The sequence below is a fragment of the Strix aluco genome, chromosome 5 (assembly GCF_031877795.1).
Source record: "Strix aluco isolate bStrAlu1 chromosome 5, bStrAlu1.hap1, whole genome shotgun sequence".
NCBI classification, from domain to species: Eukaryota; Metazoa; Chordata; class Aves; order Strigiformes; family Strigidae; genus Strix; species Strix aluco.
Genome location: NC_133935.1, coordinates 47,877,918 through 47,901,780, shown reverse-complemented (window position 1 = coordinate 47,901,780; position 23,863 = coordinate 47,877,918). Strand labels below are relative to the sequence as shown.

Sequence of the window (23,863 nt, the reverse complement as noted above, 5' to 3'; positions counted from 1 at the left end):
TTCCTACTTACCAAGCCAAAACTATTCCACTCAGAGTTGGTGCACAAGTGCCACATGCCAGTCCCCCTGGACATTGCTCAGCTGGAGCACACAGACCCACTATAAAAACAAGCAGATGTTCGTTGCATTCTAAACAAGATTGTTGCCCATAATTCAGTCTTTGGTTCCATCCAAGTCTCCCATATTTGTCTTCTGGCAATTTAGCAGGACATATGCCATGGTTTGCTGGCTGAAAAATGTTTTGAGAGTAAGAGACTCCTGCCTTTTTTTTCTGTATCCGGGGACAGGGGGGAAAAGAAAGTGGGGGGCGGGGGGGCGGGGAGGGTAGCCTAACCCTTTCTCAAAGAGAATTACTGTCATCAAGACATGTTTGATTTTATGATGTTGTCCAACCTCTGCTTAAAGAAAATATGCATCTTACACAATATTCTTCTAGTTAGTGCCTTGCATAGGCAACAATGCTCTTATCATATATTTGTGCTGTAAGGAGCACAGTAGCACACCATGAAAATCTTTTGTTTCAGATCAACAGGTGTACTGGTTTTGGCTGGGGTAGAGTTAATTTTCTTCACAGTAGCTAGTATGGGGCTATGGTTTGGATTTCTGACTAAAACAGTGTTGATAACACAGGGATGTTTTTGCTATTGCTGAGCAGTGCTTACACAGTGTCAAGGCCTTTTCTGCTCCTCACATCACTCCACCAGTGAGTAGCCTGGGGGTGCACAAGAAGTTGTGAGGGGACGCAGCTGGGACAGCTGACCCCAACTGACCAAAGGGATATCCCATACCTTGTGACATCATGCTCAGCAATAAAACCAGATTGACCAGAGGGCTGCTGCTTGGGGACTGACTGAGCATCAGTCAGTTGGTGGTGAGCAATTGTTTTCATTTGCATCAGTTGTCTGTCTTGGGTTTTATTTCTCTCTCTTTGTTACTTTCCTTTTCATTACAAATTATTATTATTATTATTATTATTATTATTATTATTATTACTACTACTACTACTACTACTACTACTATTTTATTTCAATTATTAAACTGTTCTGATCTCAACCCATGAGTTTTCTCACTTCTACCCTTCCAATTCTCTTCCCCATCCCACTGGTGGGGAGTGAGCAAGCACCTGGGTGGTGCTTAGCTGTCCGCTGGGGTTAAACCACAACAGTCCTTTTTTGGTGCCCAAGGTGAGGCTCGAAGGGTTTGAGATAATAACAGATTGACCAGAGCATATTAGAAGGGATTTATATTGGTTAATAGTTGCAGATCAGAATATTGATTCATCTGTTCTTGATAGTAGTTTGTCTGATATGCAACATGCTCTTTCCTTTTTTGCTGTAAGTGTTAAAGATTAGTGTTGGCTTTTGCAGTTTGCTGTGCTCTGTAGTGATTAGTGATGTTTTGCCTGGGAGATTTGTTATTAAAACACGGACCTTGAGCTTATACTGGTATTTGGGCTCTGTACTGAAGCCATTACTATACTTCAGGTACTATCTCATGGAGACAATTAACCATTATACTTCTTCCTCTGCGAGGTTTTTTGTGGAGGAAATACAGAAAGGCACCTTCACTACCTTCTTCTGTGATGTTTTCTCCCTCATACAATAACTTCTCAGTTTCTTGAACATCCTTGAGTAGTTGAAATACTTCTATTAGTGTTTCTTACGAATATTGCACTGATTTTGTCTAAGGTTAACAAGTGATTTAGGAATATGACCCAGGCTCCAGGAGAGTATGGTCATGGGTGGCATGGCATGTGGGAGAATATGGGCAGGTACCTAGAGAACTTCTCACCTCTAATGGTCTGGAACTTCACTCCCAAACAGCTATAGGATCCTGTTGACGTGATAGAATGCTTGAAAAAAACAAAGTCATGGCTATTCCAAAGAGGTGCAACTTATTGCACTGTGCTGGGCCCTGGCCAGCATCTACCAAACACTGCTCGATATTATGCAGCACCCTCAGGGAGAAGAGAGGGAAACATACCAACAGACAATAACCCCTATAACTAAAAAGAAACAATGGAAGCAGAAGTCAGCTCATTTTGTAAGGGATGAAGAAGCTTGTCCTAAGAGGGAGCAAGAGGAAGAATCAGAAGAGGCAGCCTGTTCTACAGCAGAGTAGCCACAAAACCAGGAAGAGACTGAAATCATAAATCAGACAGAAACCCCATGATTCCTACCCCTAAGTGAGCTGACAGATATGTGAAAAGATTTTAGCTGCCAACTGGATGAGATAATTCTCAGCTGGTTATTCTGATGCTGGGATATTGGGGCAAGGAAGCCCAGCAACTGGGATAGCTTGCTAAGGATAAGGCTATTGACAAAGGGTTTGGAAAAAGGGCAGAAGTCCTCAGTCTTTGGCTGTGACTCCTGTCAAGTGTGAAGGACAAGTATCCCTTCAAGGAAGAATTTGCAAATTTCCAAAGCAAGTGGACCAGCGTTGAGGGATGTATCCAGTATCTGAGGGAATTAGCCATGTTGGAGGTGATCTATAACAACCTGGTTGACAAACAGGCATCCAAAGACCCAGATGAAAACTGGTGCACGCGGTCAATGTGGCAAAAGTTTGTATGAAATGCACTGATGTCATACACCCATACCCTGCAATAATGAGCTGGACAGACATGGAGGCACCAACTAAACTGGCCAGACAACTCTGAGAATTTGAAGATAATCTTGCTTCCTCCATGTGGGCCTGTGCCTCAACCATGGGCAGACTGACCAAAAAATGTTTGAGCAAGCCAAGAAGGGTAGGTCTTCCTCACGCACCTCAACCAAGACCTCAGCTATTAAGAGTCAGCCTTTTTCTGTTCAAGGTAAAGGGTACTGGTGGCGCACGCCACATGCAACCCTGTGGTTCTTCCTGTGTGACCAGGGGGAGGACATGAGGAAGTGGGATGGTGAACCTACAGGGAGACTAGAAGCTCAGGTACAGGAACTGCAAGGAAAAACAACAGCCAAAAAACATCCATCCAGGAAAATTACTGCTCCAGTGTCTGTTGGGCAGAGTAGAAGGTCTGACTGTACTTTTGACCCTGATGAAGGGACTTCTATTTTGCAGTTACAAAAAACAAATAATGAAGACTACAGCCAGGAATAGAGGGGCCTCCCTTTGGCCAAGAGGAGGAAAGGGGCAACTGGGTTTACTGGACTCTGTGGATTCAATGGCCTGGTACGTCAGGTGCCACGCTAGGCACCAAAAAGGACTTTGGTGGTGGTTTAACCCCAGCCAGAAACTAAGCATCACAAAGTCCTCAATCAGTCCTCCCCCAGCAGAATGGGGGGAAGAGAATTGGAAGGGTAAAAATAAGAAAACTTGTGGGTTGAGGTAAGAGCGGTTTAATAATTGAAATAAAATTAAATAGCAATAATAATTAAAACTGTAAGGAAACAGAAAATAACAAAGAGAGATAAATAAAACCCAAGAAAGACAAGTGATGCATATGAAAACAATTGCAAAAGCAATTGCTCACCACCAACTGTCTGATGCCCAGCCAATCCCTGAGCAGTGGTGCCCCAGCCAACCTTCCCCCTAGTTTTATTGCTGAGCATGATGTCACAAGGTATGGGATATCCCTTTGGTCAGTTGGGGTCAGCTGTCCCGGCTGTGTCCCCTCCCAACTTCTCGTGCACCCCCAGCCTGCTCGCTAGTGGGGTGGGGTGAGGAGGAGAAAAGGCCTTGATGCTGTGTAAGCACTGCTCAGCAATAACAAAAACATCTCTGCATTATCCACACTGTTTCCAGCACAAATCCAAACCACAGCCCCATACTAGCTACCCTGAAGAAAATTAACTTTACCCCAGTCAAAACCAGCACAACAGGGAATGAATGCACCACAAAGACCAACAAAAACCTCTCAATAATAAAAAGCATATTATGTTCTGTAAATAGGCTGAGTTGGTGGGCAGGGAATGCTGGATGTTGTTGTGGTCATTCACAACAGTTCCCAGTGTAGCACATGTATCTTAGAGCCCTCATCTATAGGCTCTGAAGTTTAACACAGCTTTTGGAGTCCATACTGGGTGCTCCTCCCAAAGACAGCATAGACTGTCCTGTTGACTGGTAGTGCCAAGGGCTAGTTTGAGGCATGGATGCTGACCTCCCTAAACATCTTCTGCAGTAACACAGAGAGACATAGGCTCCTCTAAGAGGATCACTCAAGTAGGGACCCTAACTCTGGTTCTTTAATGAGTGCTTCAGAATACCCAGGTACATCAGAGTCCTCTGCTCACTACCCTCTATTGGAGACTTTGGCTTAGGAGGCAAGTAGGTGTCTGTGCTGTCCACACAGTACTGGAGTATGCATCTGCCACAGAATCTGGTCTTGCTATACACCATCTCCTGCATCCATCATCAAACCTTCAGCATACCCTGCACTGGTGTCTTTAGGCCTCACCGATCTTAAGACTTTTGTAAATATAATTTTTTAAACCACTGAGTTTGTCCTCTCTGTAAGCAGATTTAAAGTTGATCCTCCCTCAATCACTTTACAGGAATGATGGTATCATACCTGTAATCGAACAGTTTAGAGCCACTGCCCTTGTGAAAGCATGCTTCAGTCTTGTTGGTCTATCTAGGGCCATGCAAGGAATGCACCACCACTCTTTCCTGCTGTTCCAACAAGAGGAGATTAGACAAAGTTTGGCTTCTCTTGACTGTTCAGAGATCTGAAAACGCAGGTCTTGGTGGTGAACTTCCTATCAAAATCTACCCAACCATTCCTGGCAGAAGGAGGTGTCTTAACATCTCTACTAGAAGAGAAGGGAAGTTCTCAGAAGACTTCAGAGGGAGAAAGAAGCCTCAGGAGAGAAAGGAGAAAGCTGATGGGAAAGGCAGATGTGATACAGGGGGAAGGGGCTGAAAAATATGGGCTATTCCCACATCACATCATCATAACTAAAACTTCCTCATGCAGGCTTGTCAGGACATTTCTTCTGCCTTCCTACTCATGCTGTATCAATATAGGAGAAAACATCGTTGCTCTCGATACTCATTCTTAGAAGTTCCCCAACCACCTTTCTTCAGCCACACAGTTTTCTCAAACTGAGCAGAAAAGGGACTGACTTAACTAAAAGCATTACAAATGAGAGCCAGATTGACAGCTGAAAATAAAAAGCAGATATAGATATCAGTGAGAATTACCATGTCAAAGAGCAAACGTTCCTCACAGATCACCTGTGGCCATCACATGCTGTGGTAGCAGTGAGAAATTAATTCGAAGTCATTCCCTTTTTCAAAGATGTAGTTTTCTCCAGCTCAGACTCTTTGAACCAAGTCACTTACACAACAGCATCACTGTATTTTCTCTGCTATTTTCTGATAGACCAGGCCCTGCTGTCTGCACTGAAAGGCCTCTTACCATTTACTCTTTATTACCGTTTTACTGAGCCATGATGCAGTCACTTCTGCCAGTACCCCAGGTGCAGCACCACAAACCTTATGACTGGATTTTATGCTCCCATTAACAGAGAGCAAACAGACACATAGATAATTCATTGCCAACAATTTTACAAGGTTGTTTCAGTTACAAGCCATACTCTGCTTTATTACCTGGTACTCAGGTAGGACAACAACAAACAGTAGTACGCAATAAAAAAGCAGCAGTTAACGTCTATATCCTCTTTTAAGCCAAATTTTCATCTTGGATTTCTTGCAAACATTAAGCCACCTTGCAGATAAGGATAAGCTAACACCCCTGCTCTGTTCTTCAGATCCCCTGGCATGAAATACTGACCGACTCTGGAAAACAGCCCTTTTCTGCTCTCACCTCATTCCTTACCACTCCCTAAAACCAATGGTAGGATGACCCCAGTCTCAGGTGAAATGGCAGGACATGTAAGGACACCTGCTGGTTTTAGTCTAGATTCCCCAGGTAAGAAACAGCTTCATTTATTTCTATGCACTATAACTACCTCAGTAACCTATTTGGAATTTCTAAAGGATTTGAAAGATGCTGAAAAATTTTGAAGTCAATGCTGCTACATCTTTGTTTGTACTCTGTCCAAGCTAGTTAGGAGCATCACCACATGTACAATTACACTCTCATTAGAGAGTAGAGATATAACTTGTATATCTTATATGTTAGATAAAGTAGGTAGAGATATTCAAATAAGTCTTTTCATTAGATACATAACCCACAAATTTATTATCTTGTAACCAAATACCACCAAGACATAGATGCTTACATTCAACACACTTAAAAACTATCTTTGAAATCTACCAGATGCCAAGATGTGACATAGCATCTAGCAAAATTATTCAAATTATATCCTTTTATTATTCCCAGCACCAGGGAAATAAATTATTTTATTAACCAGCTGCTGAAAGGTAAGCTAGGTTTTAAGAAACAACTGGCAAGGAAACTCCATAAACATAAATGGGGTTGATTAAATGGATGTTTGTTAAAAAATCTGTGTGCTAAAACAATGTAAATACCATTCATTCTCCCTATCCTGCCAAGATCGGTGTCAGTGAAACAGCCTGTGGTTTTCTGTGGATACACAAATGGTGTACTTCAAACCAAGAGGATGGAGTTCAGTTTGTCCCACAACAGTTCAGGAAGCTATTGGCTATCAGGGAAAACAAACAAAAAAAAAAGACAAAACCAAAGCACAGAAAGCTAAGCAACAGAGATGTGACCGGAGTCAGTCAACATAAAACCTTCAAAGGGAAATGGGGCAGCAATTGGTTTGACTATTTGACCATCACTTGGGAACTTTATATTTTGAATCTGAAGAAATATTATAGTGGAGACAAATGACATTATTGATCAGATTATGTTTCCATGTTCATATGGAAGAGGTTTGCTCATAATCCTAAAAAGCTGATCAGATGACTGATGCACTCATCCCTCAGCTGAATTGTTCCATGACATAAATTTGGGTGATCAGACTTCTCATTTATTCACATAAACTAGAAACTTTGTTGCCCTGTAATTCTGAATAACATTTCATGGAACATGAACTCAAATTACCTGTGGGGAGGAAGGGACTTAGTCAACGTCCAACCAGCTTAAGGAGCGATGCAAGTCCATGAGCATTCTGGAGCCCCAGGGACACAAACCCATCCCACAGATGAGCAAGTCAGGACTTATTTTTTCCTTCTATCAGAAAATTCATTCAAGTCTATCCTATTAAATACTCTGCTTGATAAATATAATCTGTTTTGATTATTTCCAAAATCTTGAGGTGGTCTTCTTTATGGACCAAAGGAAAAGCAAAACCAGGCAATGCCCAAAATTGCAAGAAAAGAGCAGAACTAACAGAGGGCCAGACCAAATGGTTCTCAGCAACACAGAGAAACCAACTTCTGCAAGGAAGAGATTTTTATTTTGTGATGCTTTTCTTCCTTCACTGATGATTTACCTCCTTCCAAGGGGCAGCTTTCTGTGATTGCTGCCTGTTTATGGTGCTTGTTTCCTCTTGGTCCTCCTCACTAGAGGCCAGAGTCTTTGATACTTCTCTCTGCATGAAGGGCTCCACCATTTTAATCATCGTGTGAGCGAGTATTTCAGAGAGGAGAATTTCTCTAGAGATTTGCAGCTTCCAGATTTTGAAGAGTATAACCATGACAGCAACTGCAGTGACAATGAAGAGTTTATATATCTTAAGGCCACATAAGGACCATCAATTGCTTTCTCAAACTTGTTACAACTGAATTTTCCTTAATCAAGGAAATTTCAACTCATCCATGCATTGCTATCCATACACTGCTAGGAGAAACATACTGCTGATCATTAATTCTACTGGGATAATTGCACCTCTGTAACAGTCATCATGGCTTGCAATTTCAAAAGTCCAGCTCAAGAGTGCTCCAAGTCTGATCACTTCTGCTTGTCTCAGGAAGTCTTCCTTTGACACTTGCTACATACCTAGAGTTTGGGCAAGGGCATGAAGGGGGAGTGTTCAATTTGCTACAGTTAGTAAGCAAAATATAGATGTGGATGGTTTTTTCTAAAAAACGGGTTGCTAAGTAGTTCCTCAGTTTTCTCAGATAAATACAAATTATGACACCAGCAACAGGTGGCATGGAAATTCCAGCAAATTTTGTCTGGCATGGATAGTCTCTCCAGCAGTAAGGGCTGAAAACAGGTCTGAGGGAGGGTCTCAGCCACCTGCCATACAAGATCAACAAGCATCCTTAGTCTTCTCAATTTAAACCATTAATTTTTTGCTTCTGCTAATCACCTAAACAAAAACTAAAATATATCTTTCATTGAAGGCCATGGTTACCTCCAGAAAGAATAAAGCTGGGCAGGAAGGCTCTATCAGCAACTGCAATCCCTGTACTGACTATATGAAACAAAGTGTGTGCAGTGGGAGAACACCTCAATAAAAGCACTAAAGAAACTATAAAGTCCATAGCCAGCTCTTAAGATACTGTATACACTAAGATAAGGAGTATTTACAAACAAAGTTAGTCAAGTGCAAAAGATCACATGCTCACAGCTTTGTCTCAGCCAGGGATGGTAGGAAAGAACCTAGATTGCTGGCCTGGCTCCATGCTTTTTGCCCTTGACTCAAGGAGCATGAAGGCAGTTAGGAGCCAGGTGCAGCTGATTAGACAAAGGTGGTAAAAGCACACAGATTTAATGTACACCAGGAACAGGACAGAATCACAGAAGGGTTGAGGCTGGAAGGGGCCTCCAGAGGTCATCTGGTCCAACCCCCTGCTCAAGCAGGGCCTCCTAGAGCCAGTTGCCCAGGACCATGTCCAGACAGCTTTTGGATGTCTTCAAGGATGGAGACTCCACCACCTCTCTGGCCAACTTGTGCAAGTGCTTGGTCACTTTCACAGTAAAAAAGTGGTTCCTGATATTCAGCCGAAATTCCTGTTTCAGTTTGTGCCCATTGCTTCTAGTCCTGTCACTGGGCACCACTAAAAAGAGCTTAGCTCCATCCTCTTTACACCCTCCTTTGGTACACACTGGTAAGGTCTTCCCCCAAGCCTTCTTAGGCTGAAGAGTCCCAGTTCTCACAGCCTTTCCTTATATGTGAGGTGCTCCAGTCCCTTAATTATCTTTGTGGCCATTCAGTGGGCTCTCTCCAGTAGTTCCATACCTCTCTCATACTGGGGAGCCAGACCTGGACACACCACTCCAGGTGTGGCCTCATCAGTGCTGAGGAGGAGGATCACCTCCCTCGACCTGCTGGCAATGCTCTCCCTAATGGAGTACAGGAGGCTGTTGGCCACCTTCGCCACAGGGAAACATTGTTGGCTCATGTTCAACTTGGTGTTCCCAGGTCCTTTTCTACAAAGCTGCTTTCCAGCCTGTACTGGTGCCTGGGGTTATTTTGGCCCACGTGCAGGACCTGGCACTTCCCTATGTTGAACTTCACAAGGTTTCTGCTGGCCTATTTCTTCAGCCTGTCAAGGTCTGTCTGGGTGGCAGCATGACCTTCTGGCATATCAGTCACTCCTCACAATTTTGTGTCATCAGCAAACATGCTGAGGGTACACTCTGCCCCATCATTCAGATCATTAATGAAAATGTTAAACAGGACTGGACCCAGTATTGACCCCAGGATTACATCACTAGTGACTGATCTCCAACTAGACTTTGTACCACTGATCACCACACTCTGGACACAGCTGTTGAGCTAGTTTTCAGTCTACCTCACTGCCTGCTCAGCCAGTCCATACTTCATAAGCTTCTCTCTGAGGATGGCATACCACTTCCCATGACTATTGTCCATGGAAGAACTCTGCATCTTCCCCCCACACACTCCTGTGAGTCTAGCTTCCTTACAGACACCTAACTTGGTATAAGAGTGACATCACAGTGGCTGTTAAGTGGGTTGTCAGATAAGATAGAAATTGGTTATGAAATCTTTAATGTCAAGTATCAGCATCCACTTATGCTTTTAAGTACTGGTCAGATTCTGATGCACAGCTCTAATACCTCTTGTAGTCTCAATATAAATCTGTACCCCAAAAAATAAATGCTATTAATCGTCAGCATGAATGAACAGGAGGAAGCATGTTTTACTGGGGTAGAAGTCCTATTCTTTATGTGATTATATTTTTGGAATCTTTGCAGTTTTATACAGCCCAACCATGAAAAACTGTCAATAAATTAATGAGTTAATCCAAGACTTTGTTTTCCCGCCTTTTACTCCTCACTCAAGGCTTGTAATGTGGATAGAAAGATAAAAAAGCTTGTCCTTATCTTCACAGTATGTCCTAGAAGCATGAAAAGGGTAAGATAAAGCAGCTCAAGAATCTACTATCATTGCACAGAATTCATATGGGAACAGCATTAACTCAGCACTATGAGCAGAAATAAAAACCAACTAGGTACAATTACATGACCAATGACTGCAATTCAAAAGTCCGGATGCTGCTCCAAAACAACTTGCTAGATGTGAAGGTCAACAGCTAGGAGTTAAAGCATCTCACTGATATCTGATGTGGGCTTAACAACTCGAGTTTATAAGAAAGACAGAGACTTTTTACCAAAGCCTGCGGTGACAGGTCAAGGGGCAGTGGTTTTGAACTGAAAGAGGGTAGGTTTAGGCTAGACATCAGGAAGAAATTTTTTACGATGACAGTGGTAAGACACTGGCACAGGTTGTGCAGAGAAACTGTGGCTGCCCCCTCCCTGGAAGTGTTCAAGGCCAGGCTGGATGGGGCTTTGAACAACCTGATCTAGCGGAAGGTGCCCCTGCTCACAGGGACATCAGTCTACTCAGCTAAATAGGGATTTGCATCAGATCAGAGCTCACCCCCTTTCTGCACCCACTGACACCAATGCCAAATGTTCAGAGCCGATAAACCCACAGCACAGTTATGCAGAATGGCTGTATTCAACACCAGTGTAGCCATCTCTGCATCTCCCAGTACTAGCCTAGTGTTTCAGAACAGCACTAATTGTAGAAACATTAGTGATGGAAATCTGGTTTGTTGGTGGGTCTGCTTTCATAGTTGAAGGCTGCTTAGCTTTGAGACACTGATCAGTTAAGACCTTGGAGAAAAATTCCTTCTTTTCTGAATCCCAGAGAAAAGTAAAGACTCACAAGCAGCCTCAAGCTCAGAGCAACGCCAGTGTTCAGAAGGACCTCAAAAAAGTGAAGCACAAAAGAGGTGTGGATAACTCAACATCCAACAATGATTCGCTCTAAGAAAAACTGAAAAGTGCAATTGAAGCTGAGGAACTTTAGAACGTGCACTGCTAAAAAAAAGCTGTCATGAATAATGGCTGAAGTTAAGGAGTAGATGCTGCCTATATTCTTTACAAGAAGGTAACTCCTAGTGGGATCTTTCTTTCTGTTTTTAAATTTTACTTACTCACTGTTCCCTTTCTCTTTTCTCCTTGTAAAAGTTTAAGACACTTGCAGATGGAGAATCACGTAACGGGAAACAGACATCACAGGGTTCTGCCTCACAATCCCAGGCAGTAAGAACAGTTCGAAGCTTTTCTCATTTTACACTTTAACAGGAGGCACAAGGGCCCCCAAACACAAGAAGCACGACAGACATGAAATTAATTCAGTGAAAACAAGTTATTTCTAGCAGCACAGAAAAGAACAGTTTGTAAGTCACAATGTGAGAACTCTGATTTGCCTCATTTACGGAGGGCCAAGTAGGCCCCCAAGTAGTGACCTCTAATTGTAAGAACGCTGATGGTGATACTAATGGTATTAATGCTCTAATGGTAAGAGCACCAGCTGTCCACTGTGTTCAGAACATCAAGACTTCCAGGAGGTAGCAAGGCAGCTGGCAACAGCTAAAGCTAACAGCAAGCTGGATAGAGCATCAAGCTTCTCGCAAGACTACAGTGCTCTTCTGAAGAGCTTCCAAAAGCTCAGCAGCAGGCCAACAGGCACCCAGCTGACATCTATAGCACACTGATCACATCCTGTTGCTACAGTACTGTTGATGTTTACCTACCGCTCTTGTCTAATGGAAGCAGTCTTTTCCATTTTGCATCTTCATGCTCTCAGCTTCCTGTATACTTGCACCACGTCTCTTTAGTTTGCCAACCTCTTCAGACCTCTCTTAAAAGGTTCATACCTCTGCTGCTATCAAGATCAGGTAAACCTGCTCACTCATTCAGTTTAGGTAACATTCCTGTGACATCGAAAATTCCTGGATCTTTGTTATATAAACACAAAACACACACTACAAAGTTTCAAGTCTTTCACCTGAAACAGGGCCTGTAGAACATGAAAGGGAATTCACATCTGCTTTTAAGAGTTGCCAATTCCCAATAAATATTGCTATATAAACTGCAATTAACCAATGGGCCTAGAAGAATGAACAGGCTCATCCTTGAACCCAGTGAAAAGAGGATGTGTCTTGCAGAAAAATATTGTCTTTTATCCCAAAACTTTAAAAAAAATTATAGGAGAAAACAAGTCTCAGTTATCTCAGAAAGATTAGGACTACCTTAGGCCTTTATATATGAATTTCTTACCTAAACAATTCTTTAAAACCTTTCTGATTGCCTCTCCTTATTGCTTCTTTCTGCACTTACTCTCCAACATGCCTTCACCTTGCAGTTATGGATAGCATATCCATAACAAAGCTAAAAACAGCATGCCATCCCATAAATCGATCATTGTCTTGATGAGCACGAAAATGGCTAATAGTGAAAGAGATTATCTTCATGCAGGTCTCACTGGATGTACTAAACACCACAATGAATGAATAATTTCCATTTATTTTTCTTCCTAATAAATGCAGCTGAATGTTTTGTTCATATTGTTGTGTCTTTGTAATAGCTAGGAAATGAAAAAACTGTAGTGGCAGTAGTTTGCTTCCAGAAAGACAAACTGAAGGCCAAAGAAGTAATCACTATTGATAAAGTAGCCATTCTGAGCATAGAGCAAGTAGCAGCATTGTTTTATGTTTTACGTGCTTTCCTCCTAAAGTTATTTTTTCCTGTTAAGCAGCTAGTATTTTGCATGATTGACTGGAGTTATTCTTTATTCCGTTATTCACCTCTGTTGCCTGTAATGTGAAATTTATTTCTTCTAGAACAAAGTCCTCAGAGGATATTACTAATTTAAAATATATAGATTTAGTACCCTTTGTTAAATTTCATTCTAGTGATGAATTAATGAAGTTTTGCAAATGACAGAAACACACCACCTTGTTTGTTTCTTAAACAGCATGCCCTCCTTCTAACTACCAAATACCAGAGGACAGAAAGGATTCAATGGTAACTGCAGACCTGTGAAAGCTCTAAATCCTTCCCTGGCAGTTCTACATTACCCAGCAGTGCATTTTGTTTGTTGCTTGGTGAAAAAAAGTACTTGTGCTGCTCTAAAGACTATACCACTTCCTTGTTCTTCATTCCAGCTCCTAAATGAACAATTTCCATTATGATTAGCCACTTTCACATACCATCAAGCCAGGCAAAATGGAGTCAAAAGGCCACACACAAACACAGGGAATTAAGGCCAGTGGAAGGCAGAACACTGTGGGGTTTTGGTTCTCCCTCCCCTTATCCCCCAGGATGTGAAAATCCATGCAGGCAGAGTACCTAAAGCTTAAGATCTCCTTTGAGGCACTAGGCCTTTTGTTATAAACTCACTGCACAGCAAGGCAAGCAAGGTAACTAACAGTCCTAAGTGCAACACAAGCCCAAGCTAGGGAATGTGTAAGACAGCATTCAAAGTGCTGTAACCCTTGACAGTGTTAAGTTTTTCTATTTTTAACAGCAGAATAGGTAAAATGTATCCCACTAAAATAACTACTGCAGGTGTTCAGGTGTTGCTGCAAAAAAAAAAAACAAACCAGCAACTGTTTATCAGCAAGGTTCTAGAGACAAATTTAAAAAAAAACATTTGGGCAATGTGTATAAGACAGCATTTACCATACTTGAGGAGTTTTCAATTAAAAAAACTGCACTTCTATGGTCTACATCTTTTTCATCGAGCTCTACCACGTAAGTTTGAAGATAGGGATATCACTTTAATACAATGAAAAATGGGTTTGAGTCAGCTTTTCTGATACTGGTTGTGTAGTCTGCAGGAAAACCTGGCCATTAAAGTGGGTATTTGAAGTTTTACTGATTTTATAATTCATGCTTAAATATGAGAGTTGTCTAAAATGACTTAAGGTGCAGAATCATCCCCTGTGACCCTAAATAAAAGCCAGTATTTCCCACTTCTCTCTCCTTTAAGGGAGCTGCTTCATGTGGTAACATTAGATTAAGTAAGGGTTTTGAAAGTTACTGGAAGTTATGTCACAGACCACTTTGTCTCATTCTCAAACACAAAGACCACTTGTTCACTGTCGTCATGGCATCTGCATAAGTCACCTACGCAAAAGGCACTACAACCATCTTTTGGTATGATTTGGCACAGATGGAAAACCAGGTGGCAAGCCAACCTGCTGTGAACAGTCCCATCCCAGGTTCGGTGGCCTGACAGTATCTCTCTGTAATGGACATGCAGTGACTTTGGAAAGTGGGCCTTTTTTCATTAAAGATGTAAAGGACAAAATATATTAAAAAAAAATGTACTTTCCACTACTGAAGTGGTATTATTGACAGGAATATTTGTTATGGGACAAACATCTGTGTACCTGAGGCAAGAGGAGGAAAAAAATCTCATTGAGATGTAGTTATTTACATCCACAACAGGTGGCACAATCCCATTTGCCTATCTTCTGATTAAAATAACAAAAGACAACATTTTTTTTTTAAAAGGTAAGCTTGTATTGAAAATATCTCTGTAAAAACACCTATATACTACAAGGTAGTACCAATACAAAACAGATCAATATTAACTTTCTTTAAACTGTTAAACTTTATTATAAATTAAAATTTCTTTACAAAAAATTGCACATAATTGACCACTCTTAGGTTCTGATGCACTGGCATTTGCAATAGTTTCTTTAATCTTCAAGTTTAATAGTCTCTGCCGTGAGTCCAATGCAGAAAGGGGCAGTAAGCAACCCTCTTAGAGCCTTCAAGTGCAAGAAGCATACTTGTGGCCACGGCAGTTACACTTTCCTTAAGAGCGGCTGCTTTTGTTTTAAATCCTGTAATGAAAAAGTCTCAAAAAAGGTTTAAAAAAGGAAAAACCCAAAATGGACTACTTGCTTTTTACTGTAAACACAGCCCAGTAAATTAATCCCAAACACAGATCTCTCAGGCATCAGCGAGAGTGTCAAGTGAATCAGGAACAGCAAAACAAAGAAAACAGAAAATAAAAAGAAAACATAAAAAAATAATGTCTGTCATTTTGATTAACTATACTTACGTAGATGACGTTATGAGAATCTGGCAGGGCCCAGAAGCAAGGCCAGACAGGGAGTTCATTTTTCCAGAGGAGGGTCATGTTAATTGTTTCCAGGTTCACGGAAAGCAGACTGGAGACTCGATATGCTCAGCAATACTCATCTGCCTTACACAGATCTTAGGCATGGATCAGCCTGAAGAATCATTCAACTGATTTTGGCATTTAATAGGACTTATGGCTGACCGTACCCAGCGTTCAGTGATTCTTGCTTTCTGTTCTGTAAGTGTTTAAATTTAAAAGCTCATCTAGGCTGACTCCAACCTCTTGGCACTTGGAAACTAGTTTTCTCAGGTTATCAGTTTTACCTCCTCCTGATGCTTCAAACAAGAGTTGCTGTAAGAGATGGGGAAGCAGATATAAGATTTAGCCAGAGCTTGAGCATCACCACATCTATGGATATGGGATATGCAGAAAATTTATATGAAACCTCAAACTGAATCATAAGGAGAAAACATTACATCTTTCCACAGTGTTGCACATAGAGGTAACTTCTGAAGGGCTCTCTGATATAAGTGATGGACCTGTGAAATAAAAACAAGTATTAAAACTCAGTACGATTTCATGCACTCAAAATGAGTGATTTGAAGCACAAAAGTCTCCTGCAATAATTTTTAAAATCTGTTTTTAAAAATTTTCAAAGTCAAGCATTACATTGCTATCAAAAGCAAAGGCAAGTTTATGTCTGACCTTAATTCTGACCCTTGTATGCACATGATTAATTACATGAGGACATTCTATTTTTCTTCACAAGATTCTTGCCTCATTCATTGCACAGGATGGAACACACTCAGGGAATGAAGCAGCTTAATGAATATTTCTCTTTCACCACTCAATATGTAGTCTCAAGGTCTTGCTTATTGCATACCATCCCAATCCTGCAATGAAAATAACTGTTTCATAGGCTTTTTACCTTCAGCATCTATCTATCTGTGCTTTAAAAAAAAAAATAATAAAAATCAGTATGCGTCTTTGCAACTCTCTAAAAAGAAAAAATGTTTTTACCATTTTATGGTTGGAAATAAGATGACCAAAATGTTTAATCCAAGTATTTACTCAAGTCTCCTTCAAGTACTGGTTATCTAGAAGTACCAACTTTAATCAGAGAGTCATTAGGGGAGGTATTTGTTAGCATTTTAAACAATCATACCCGGTTTTATAATCTTTCAGCAAACCTTTACATGACCTCTGAAGGGAATAAATGATGGGTTCTCCAAGAACAGGAAATCCAGAATCTAAATCACAATTCAATTTTAAAACAATATCCTACTTGTTTACTAGAAAATCCAGTTATCTGGAACAGTCACTGATTTGTATAAACAGTTGTAAGTGCTCACAACATCCCAAACTAAGCCCCCCCACCCCCAAAAAAATTCAATTGCACTGCGTGTGCCTACTTAAGTGATTTTACTCCACACCATATAGTTAGTCAGGTGGTTGCAGAAGAAAACCACAAGATTTCTTCTGGGTGTAATCCAGCTACAATGTTTTACATATACCTTCATTCTAATTCGTTCATTTTCTTTAAGGACCCTCTTCTGGATTCATTTGAAATATATTTTTCTAACTTTTTAACCAAATGAAGCAGGGATCTTTTAAGTCACCAGCCTCACTACAGGCAGTGCCTTAAAATGTAGTCCATCTAATACAATGACTGAAGCAGGGATCTGTGACTAATTACAGATTACACCAAACCATCAACACAGAGACAGAATTAAGGTTGAATAGGCAACCATGCCTTTGATATCTCCTGACTTTGAACTATTTGATCTTACAAACCAAATAACTGTCTGCTTGGGGGGTGTTCTTTTTAAACATTCTAGGAGACAGTAAAACAGAAAAGATTTCATATGTGAGTCTAACAATAGCCATGCTACCCATTATAGATCAGTTAAAGCTTTAATATGGTTTCAAAAGAAAGACAACTACAGAAGAGAAACATGCTGAGAATCAGCCACTGCAAGAATGACACAAAACAAGATACAGCAGGGAAGTAGCTCAGAAACACCACAAGCAAGTGGTGAGTCACAAACCCAGGGCCCCGTGATCCCCCCAATACACAGCATCTTTCCACAGGCAGAATATTTAAGGTGACAGCAACAATACCAGGGAAATCCATTCTGTTTGAGCTGAAAAATGACCCAGTTGCTGTGCCTCTTGTATTTGTATATACAGTGATAAAAATATTTCCTTCCCCAAAATACCAGTGAGTAAACTTGTTATTTTTGAAGAAAAAGAACTGATGTCTTCAGTGGTGTTGGGAACTACTAAACTCTCTACATGCATTGGCTTGGCAGACCCACCCTTCCAACTACTTGTAAAGATAGACGTTAGTAGCTTCCAGCACAACAGTCCTTCCTTCCCTCTACTGTATTTTAAGGGTTAGCAATCTCCTCCAGGTAAAGAAAAAGAAAAAAACAACAGAAGTGGGAGAAGAATACACACCACCATCCCCACCACCAAGGGAAAGATACACACAAAGAATATACACAAGTACTCATGATATAATCCATTCTACCTTGATTGCCAAAGATATTTCTCACACTTGAGGCAAATGCTTCAGTGTTTATACATAGAGTATTTCAACTATCTAGAAATCTTGGGTTTAAGAGATGACCATTGCTTTCGATAAAGCCAAGGTCTGGAAAACTTTACAGAATTTTATAACTACTCATTTTAGTAAGCTGTGTTGACTTACTTCTCTTTGTCCCATTAGAAAGCATTCGGCAGCAATGGCTCTGAGGAAAAGAAATATATAAAAAAAAATATTTATTCTTGAATGATGTTAAATGCCATTAGTGGCAGAATACTGACTGTGGAATGGATTTACAAATTCCTTGAGAAGAAACTGACTAGCTTCCAATGATGTTTATCTACAGTGAAAAGATAAAAATAGCCATTTTTTAAAAACAACCTTACATGAGCAAGACATTTCAGTGGTTCCCCATTATGAACAAACACTGAAGAAAAAGATCAGTTCAGCATCACTGGATAATGGAGATTACTGCTATTGTGATATATAAAGGGGAGGGTAGAGAGGGGGAGACAGAAGTCAATATTTGAATTAAAAGGCAACTTGCAAATACATCATTCATATTTATCTGCATAATATCCATTCATGTAAGTTTCCACAAGAAGGAAATTTCATTTCTCATTTTAAAGAAGTGACAGTACCTCTGTTGTAACAAAGTTACTGTTTAACTAATAATATAATGAAAGAGAGACTTCCAGTACAAGTCCAATTGGAAGGACATTTCAGATTTACCTTTGTGATGTAAACCTTATAAACAAAAGCAATATCTATGAAAACAGATGTATGACTGTTGCATTACATTTTCCAGATGGCCAGGCATGTTGGGATATTATATGTAAACATCTTGGCTTGCAGTTTCAGAATTTGAACATTGCTCTCCTCCCAGTATCGCAGAAGCAGTCTGTAAAAGGCATTCATGAGAAAGGAACACTGCTCTAATCACTGGGAACAGAAAAGCAATCCAAAGATACAAACACATTACACAAAATACATTATACCTAACCTGAGCCAAGAGTTGCAAGTAGGAAAAAGAACCCAAGCCACTATATACAATATTGACTGAACATGCTCTGAGAACAAAACAAAGACGACACACTTTCAGAGAATAACTAAGAAGTGTGAAATCAGAGAGAAAATATGATCTTGGGACACTACAAGATCCATTTTTAGCATGCACAAGGTACCTGTATATTTGAAAGGAGGCCAATTAGTTTTATAGTCATGTGGCTAGGAGATACTGTTCGGTCAGTTCTGCTCACCCATTTCATGCAGTATCTACATTGTCTAAGGAAGCTGCAAGTTCCATCTAGACACAATCGCAACTTGGTTTAAAACGCAGCCATTCAACTTTGTGTGCCAAAGGCAGGTGTGCCATTCTCTCCCCATGCCCCCAACCACACACACTTATTTCAAGTCTTGCTCTGAATTCTTTGGGGTCACTGTTGATGATGAACAACAAGTGTCTGGAGACTTTTCAAAATTATCCAATCAAATGTTCATGAGTTCACTGCAGCTGAATACGGTAAAAGATGGACTCTAATCCTGGAACAGTACATTTTGAAATACTACTCAAGTAAGAATCAGTGTGATGCTTACATTAACTGTTTTTGTTTCCAGTAAGAATTTTTCCAAAATTAAGAACGGTTTATCTTTGCTAAATAAATGTCAAGTTAAGCCTTAAGGTAGCACTGTCATACACTGGTGTATCCATTTTTATTTGTTCTATGCTGGAACTGTACCTTAATAGATCATCAAGTAACAAGAAGATTTTAATATGTATCTGACACTTCTCTACACACTTGAAATTTTGACCACTTGTACTCATCATGTACAATGCAGAGTTAATTCCTGTATAATTATAACCTCTCCATAGATAGAACAGAACCCTGTCAAATACAAGAATGATTTAAATTATGGTCAGAAGGCAAAACATGCCTCAAGCAACATCCCGTAAGAGGAAGAGTTTCACTTCTGTAGTAGAAAGCAAATCATGCATGTCTTGCACAACCAGTAGTTATGTTAACCACCTGTTTGTCTTTGTCTTGATTACGAGTATTTTTACATACCTCAGTGCAAGTCCAGGATTAGCAGGCATGGTAGAACAAAACCGTTCCAAAGTTTTGGAATGTTGAGATTTTGGAATGCAGCTCAAATAAAAAAAAATTACCTGTAGAATTTGAATTATGAACATTAATCCACCTTATAGCTGTCTAATTTTGATAAGAATAATGGAATGACAAACTATGAACATTACAATTAAAGTAAGTTACCACCTACAAACCTTATCCTTCAAGGGTACAGAAATCAGCTTGTATAATAACAAGTTAGCGTCAAGTTGCTAACACCACATATTTTAAGTCCTTCTAGCCTGCATTTAGCAAGTAAAGAGAAATGCACTGGATGTTAGCAAAGGGGGACCCAGAATTTCTAAGCTTTACTCTGTATAAGTGCTCAACTTGTTTTTACTCCTCCTCCTACATTATTTATTCTCAGCCACTATAACTTCTACGATCAAAACTGACAGCTTAAATACTGTTTCCATCTGCCAGTGTTACAGCTTTGCAGACCCTTGATGCTCAACCATCTCTTCCCTCCCTTACACATTCTCTTTTCTCTAGAAAAGAATAGTTTGTCATTCACAGTATTAAAGCATGCCATAATAAAGTTTTTCTTTGCCTTACACACCCTTTATTCAAGAGATCACTGCTAGATAGTCTTCCTATGAGAACACTGCTCTCCTCAGATACTTTTTTTTTTTCCTAATTCCTACCTCTCAGTGTTCATATACTACTGGCGCTGTATTTGAACAAGTAAAACAGGTACCTGCTAAAAGGCCATCAGTCTCTTTGTTTAATTAAAACTGTCCACAGAAACATTTTTACCTTATTATGAAACTCATAATTGGTCCAATAATCAGCAGTACTAAAAGGAATTGGGTATCGTGTGGGGACTGTAACCAGACATCTGTTCACTAGGTCAGTAAAAAGCTTGAATTCTTGAACTTTGTTGTTGGATCCAACAACTTTGCTATTGATAAAAACAAGGTAACTGGAAGAAAAAAAAAAAAAAGAAAGAAGATGGTTCTGGTAGCCTTCAATTAATAGTTTTGAGATTAATTTACTTTCTTCCCTTAAGAACTTACTCCAGCCAGATGTTCTGAACAGTTTCCTGCTGCATCACTGCCCCCAGAGCTGCTTCGTAAGCATCCAGTGCTTCACCAACACTCGCGTGAAGAGACTGGCACAAACTGTTTATATTAAAAGTTAAAAAGTGTTGTATGTCAAACGAGGCATGTTCTTACATATTAAGAGTATAGAAACAATGAAGAACTTCCCATTCTGAGATGCAAGAAAAAACTGTTTTCAGTTTAGCAGCACTATGGACTAATTTATCAGTCCACTTATTAAAACAGTATGTTTCAACTGCAGATAAATAATTAATACAGAAACCATGTAGTTTAAAATGGAACTCTTAAATACAAATGAAGTATTATGAATTGTCTTCTACTCTTGTAAAGTACCCTTTTACTAATCCTTTTAATAGGGATGCTCTGACTGCTACAGAATGGAGACAAGTCTTGAGCTTCTGTTTGGAAAGCTCCAGACAATAAATTTCAGATGGATTAAAAACCACTTGAGAAATGGTATCAAGACTATGGCAACAAAATTAATGTTCTGAAACAACTACTGCCAGAGATCCACGGTAGAAATATGATGATCAGTCAGGAAAAAAAGCCTGACAAGAATAGTCAAACACCCCCTTAATTTTATTCCACTGCTCCTCAAAGAAACATATAGCCAGACCAACAGGTAGGACCTCACCAAAGAGAGGCAGGCACATTTTTTGACCAAGGTCCAGTGAACAACCCTTATATCAAAGTGTAAAGCAACAGTGAAAAAAGGTAACACTTTCAGTAAGTTGTAAGAGGGGAAAAAACCCCACTCAAAGAGGGAAACTACAGAAATGCAAAACAAGATAGGGCTGATGTTGCTACCTTGCCACAGAACCCTCCTGACTAGGGTCACATAATCAGAGTGCCTGATTCTACTCCTGCTTTCCCCAAGAACTACAAACTAAATCATCAATTTGCTACTTGTTCTAAAAAGCGTGTGTACGTTTGTGCACACACATACACATGTGCACACATACACAATGATCTTTCCAAGTAAAACACTATTCCTTGAGCTTTGAGGCTTTGCTGATTTCAATCTGACTGTTTTCACTTGGTAAAAGTGAACTTTTATGTCTTTTGTTCTCTTACCTGAAAAAAGGAAAGACAGATACATAGGCCCAAATACCTAGGCACTTACTGTGGCAAAAACTCAACCACAGGAACACTCAATTATTAGCTCAAAGTAACTTAGACACTTATTTCAAGACTACTGATCTTCTTCTTAGAAGCAGGTGCTAAAATACAAGAGCATCTGAGCTTAAGTTAAGGTCCCTAATGACTAAACAGTGACCTCAAGTGTCTTTCTAAACAATGTTTCTACTGCACAAGCACCAAACTGAAAACTGAAGAGCTTAAGTATTCTCTAAAAAAAAAAAAATTTACTTAAATTGGTATTAATGGACAGTATAAAAACATTAAAATAACTTAATCTAAACCTTATATAAAGATCTTCTTGAAAACCATAAATTTTACCTGTTTATAAGTTGTGCACCAACTAAAAACTATAAGCAACAGTGCTGAAGGAGTTCTGAGGAGTCCTCACTCAGTACCTGAAGCATTATCATCTTTGCCCCTTTACTTATTTGAAAAGCCAAATAGCTACTTGTGAAGATTGACAAAGCCAGACCATAAAGTGGTAAACCTCTTAAACAGCCTGAGTTAACATCTCAGTAACCACAGTTATACTAGTATAAGTTAGAGATGGCTAATACTCTGGTGCTTGCCAATCCTGGATAATGCTGCTATCCAAAGGAATGATGGAAGAAACAAGAAAAGATTGTATATACATGACAAAGACCTGCCACTTTTGCAGTCTCTTGCAGAGGAAAAGGTCACTTTGCTGAATTAATTTCACTACGGAGGGGCGTCTGTGGCTAGTTCCAACTGTTATAGGCTGTTGATAGTAGCTCCATAAACAGCTGAAACAGTGGGTCAAGGAAGGTGGGGAGACCAGGGCTAAACAAAGTTAAACAGAGTGGAGGAAACTTGTAAAATAAAAAGGGAGACAACTGAAAACCAGAAGAAAGAACACTACTAGCAGTAGCAATCTACAACAAAAAAAAAATTTGTGAGATGAACATGCCTGTTACTGTTCCTATAGGGTAGAAATTCTCAAAGATTTCTCAAGTGGAGAATTGCAGTTGATGTGCAATTCATGGTTCCATGTCTCTGTTGCGCAGCAGGCAGGTAGGTTCTCTAAGGACTGGCGGATCATTTACCGAAAGAACCCGAAGTGATATACCCTTAGGCAAATACTCAACGTTCTGCTTTTGAAAATGCAGTTTACTCAGACCCAATAGCTGTTTCTCAGAATACTTCAGAAACTCTCACCAGTATATCTGCCACAGGTATGGGATTTGCTGGTTTACAACATCATCTGTAAGATGTTCTTTATAGAGAGGTGATGTAAATTCAATTGGCATTGGAAAATTCAAGAGATATCTAGAAGAGAAAAACGTAGTAGAAAATGAGAATATCCCTCTACATGGAAGAGTCCTATGTGGATGTAACCTTTAGTTCCAAAATCCAGTTCATGGGACATTAAAAGAAGATACACTTTTCATAGATTTTAGTTTAACTTTATCCAGATAGAATTTATACAGAAAGCCTTACAAGGAAATATAGAAATAGTTAATATAGAAAGCATTTACTCCCTCATTATGTACAAAGTTAAATGGTGCTTTATATCTCAGACTTTCCCCTCCCCACATAAAATATATCAAGTAAGGTACAATCATCTACATACAGTCAGCTAAGCTGCATTGCCAATACTAAATTTAATATAAACAAATGTAAGCAGGAATAAAATCTAACGCTTAGCTTGGAGATAAAAACATTTCAAAGCATCATCTACATAAGCTTTCTCACAGAAGGTCTTCCTTTGACAGCCTTCAGAGGGATCTATTTTGA

The 23,863-nt window shown here is 39.9% G+C and overlaps 1 protein-coding gene across 6 annotated transcripts in view; it reads right to left on the bottom strand.

The window, feature by feature from the left end:
• Nucleotides 1-23,863, bottom strand: part of ZFC3H1 (zinc finger C3H1-type containing) — a 60,676-nt gene that overhangs the window by 740 nt on the left and 36,073 nt on the right. For 4 of the 6 annotated variants that reach the window (XM_074827236.1, XM_074827237.1, XM_074827238.1 and 1 more), the window contains exons 28-35: nt 23,285-23,395; nt 20,924-21,028; nt 20,664-20,829; nt 19,848-19,948; nt 18,581-18,682; nt 17,947-17,986; nt 15,710-15,772; nt 14,738-15,584 (exon numbers count right to left, since the gene is read on the bottom strand). In XM_074827236.1, the coding sequence (XP_074683337.1) occupies nt 15,447-15,584; nt 15,710-15,772; nt 17,947-17,986; nt 18,581-18,682; nt 19,848-19,948; nt 20,664-20,829; nt 20,924-21,028; nt 23,285-23,395 (826 nt within the window). In that variant the 3' untranslated portion in view covers nt 14,738-15,446. Of the gene's footprint in view, nt 1-11; nt 100-14,737; nt 15,585-15,709; nt 15,773-17,946; nt 17,987-18,580; nt 18,683-19,847; nt 19,949-20,663; nt 20,830-20,923; nt 21,029-23,284; nt 23,396-23,863 lie in introns of those variants that run through there. The other 2 variants (XR_012623575.1, XR_012623574.1) reach the window with 2 other exon arrangements.